The 2,746-nt window shown below is 40.4% G+C and overlaps 1 protein-coding gene across 1 annotated transcript; it reads left to right on the top strand.

Moving 5' to 3' along the window:
- The first annotated feature begins 754 nt into the window (after positions 1 to 754).
- LOC101989273 (germ cell-less protein-like 2) lies at positions 755 to 2,587 on the top strand. The gene has a single exon (XM_005352760.3). The coding sequence runs from the start codon at positions 755 to 757 to the stop codon at positions 2,252 to 2,254; it is 1,500 nt and encodes a 499-aa protein (XP_005352817.1). The 3' UTR covers positions 2,255 to 2,587.
- The last annotated feature ends 159 nt before the right edge of the window (positions 2,588 to 2,746 follow it).

Raw genomic sequence — 2,746 nt, 5'->3', positions numbered from 1 at the left:
TCGATATAGACAAGGCAAAGCATACACAGAAATTTTGGGTATATATATATATATATACTATTACATACATGAAAGCAATACTCTTCTTTTAGAATAATCAAAACTGACTAATAAAATAAGCAATAAGAGTAGCTACCATTTGAATTGCTAAGAGCTGTTGGTAAATATTACATCAATACTACTGACAGGAAGTGATCTATCGCACCCCAGGGGTGGAAGTTGGAATATGTACAATCTTTAACACTCATCATGAGAGCTTTGTCCTGGTCATTATCTTTATGGAAAAGAAGATTCGACTTAAAAGACTGGGGCAGGTGGTTTTGACTATTTGAGTGAGGTCACCTTCAACACCATAGTGTGACCCGTTTAGAAACCATGGAGGAAAAGGAGGGGGCAGAGGAAAGGGGGAGAATGGGGAAAGGAAAAGAAGAAAGGAAAGAAAGAAAGAAATTAGGTAGAAGGGAAGGGAGAGGAGGAGAGAAGAGAGAGGAAGAAGGAGGAAAGTTGAAGTAGGGGAGAAGCTAGATCACACTTCATAGTTTTAAAGGGGCCTGTTGCCAGGGGGCGGGGCCACTGCTCCAGAAGGGCAGTAGTAGACAATGACGAATGAGTGCCTGTCTGCTCTGTGACGTTTGAGCCTGAGCTAGAGAAATTCAGCTAGCCTAGGCAGTACTGGCTGACACAGACCTGTCAGCAATGCCATGGCAGAGAAGCTTCTGCGAGTCTCATTGAGAAGTGCTGGGTGACTTCATCAATGGGGCTTCTAAACAGCCGCAGCAGTTTGAGAAGCAGTGATTCTGGCTTGGCAGAGTCAGCTCAGCCAGAAGACAACGCAGTTCCAGGTCCCAGTTACATCTCTGGCAGTCGCAAGCGCAAATGGGGTATTTGGGACTCTGTGGCACCAACCCCTAACATCCACGAATCTCGGAACCAGGCAATCAACCTACAGCAACTTTTTGGCATTGTCTACAGGAAAAAACCGAAGCTATCATCTAAGTATGCATACGAAAATTTCTTTTTGGACGGGAAGAATACCGACATTCGAATCCGTGCACTTGAAGTAGAATGGCCTCTACACAAAGAATTTTTGTGTCAGTCACCCTTCTTTGCTAAGATGCTAAAAGATACTTGGAAAGAACCCCACAGTGTTGTTGACCTGCAGATTAAGAACGAGGATATAGATGTCGGCTCCTTGCACTTTATGTTTGGGTCATTTTACAGGGACGAGGACTTGCCAATACCACCCCATCGAGCTCCTCACATTTTGGCAGCAGCGTGCCTGCTTCAGGTGGAGCATGTCATCCGGCAATGTAAAGAGATCATGAACAGCAACATCACTAGGGAAACCGTGTGCTCATACCACACAGCAGCAGAAACATATGGACTGAAATCTGTAAAGACACGCTGCTTTGACTGGCTTCTCTGCCACTTGATGACCCACCCAAGTGTTGAACTTTACAGGGAAATTGATACAAAGCTCATGTATCTTCTTATTTCTTCACCTGATTTACTAGTTCTGCGAAGGGAAATGGACATCTATACCACCCTGAAACAGTGGATATTCCTTTATTTTAATCCATCCTGGAAAGGAACAGTGAGGCAGATGTCAACTAATTCCGACACCTGGCTTTACAAGCACATGAAACGCATTGATAACATCAGTTTTCTTGAAAGTGAAGAAGGACTAATATTTCAGCCAATTTTTAAAAAACTGAGGTTTCAACATATCATCTGTGATGTGGGTGACACAGCTACTCTTGAACAAGATCGTCTAATACCTTTAGAATGGCTGACACCCATTTATAAACAGCAATGGCTGGCTTTGCTTCAAGAACAAGAACACATGGAAATAGGGCCACGAATCATCAGTGAAGAACTCGAAGACTGCGGCATGAGATGCGGTACAATGATTAGCAGAGATGGTAAATACTTCTGGAAGTGGTCACATTTTAGGTTTAGTTTCCCTATAACAGTCATCTTTACCAACCGTCACATCATTTTTAGGGAAAGTCGTCAGGGGTATGATGGATGTTGTTTAAAACATGTACGAAACATAGTGTTCAAAATAACTTTGGTGTGTTTTGATTCCAACGGGAAAGTAACATTCAGTAAAACAACTGGTCACAAAATTGCTACCTTCGAACAAAACGAGGAACAAATTGTAATGAAGTTAGATGATAAAATTTTAAGCTTCCCCTTATATATATTCTTCAATTTTCTGTTTGTACCATCAGAAAATACCGAACATGTGTGATCTTGTCAATTATTAGACCATAGAAGCAGCTTACAAACATTGATTGATTCATTATCTTGAAGGCTGTGCTGTAAATGTAGTTTAGATGACCGACAACAAAATGAAAATTCTTAGGAGTCTAGCACCACCACAGAGGACTCAATTCCATCTGCACTTTATTTTAATACATTTCTGAAGAAAAATTCTACATCCAACAATGAATTGTCAAAGCAAATCAGAAGAAACTGGTGTTTTGATTTTTATTTACCATCAACGATCAAGCTTCGAATGGCAATAAGAGACGTATTTGCAAGGAAAATAGCAAAATGAACTTGTTGAGTAGATTTGATGACAGCCAAGGTTGAGACAGAATAAAAAAAATTTCTTCATTGTCCAAACTGTTGTAAATTGTAGCTTATTTATATGTGTATAAGATATGTCATTGGTTAAGAAAATAATTGAGATTAGTCACTATTGATTATGCTTTCAAATAACCAAATAGTGTCAGGGTTT

The sequence above is a fragment of the Microtus ochrogaster genome, chromosome 10 (genome assembly GCF_000317375.1).
Source record: "Microtus ochrogaster isolate Prairie Vole_2 chromosome 10, MicOch1.0, whole genome shotgun sequence".
Lineage (NCBI taxonomy): Eukaryota > Metazoa > Chordata > Mammalia > Rodentia > Cricetidae > Microtus > Microtus ochrogaster.
This window is presented reverse-complemented; position numbering and strand designations above follow the sequence as displayed.

Bases quoted from the DNA above. Each gene is read 5' to 3' on its own strand.
- LOC101989273 (XM_005352760.3), top strand. From the start codon at position 755: ATGGGGCTTCTAAACAGCCGCAGCAGTTTGAGAAGCAGTGATTCTGGC.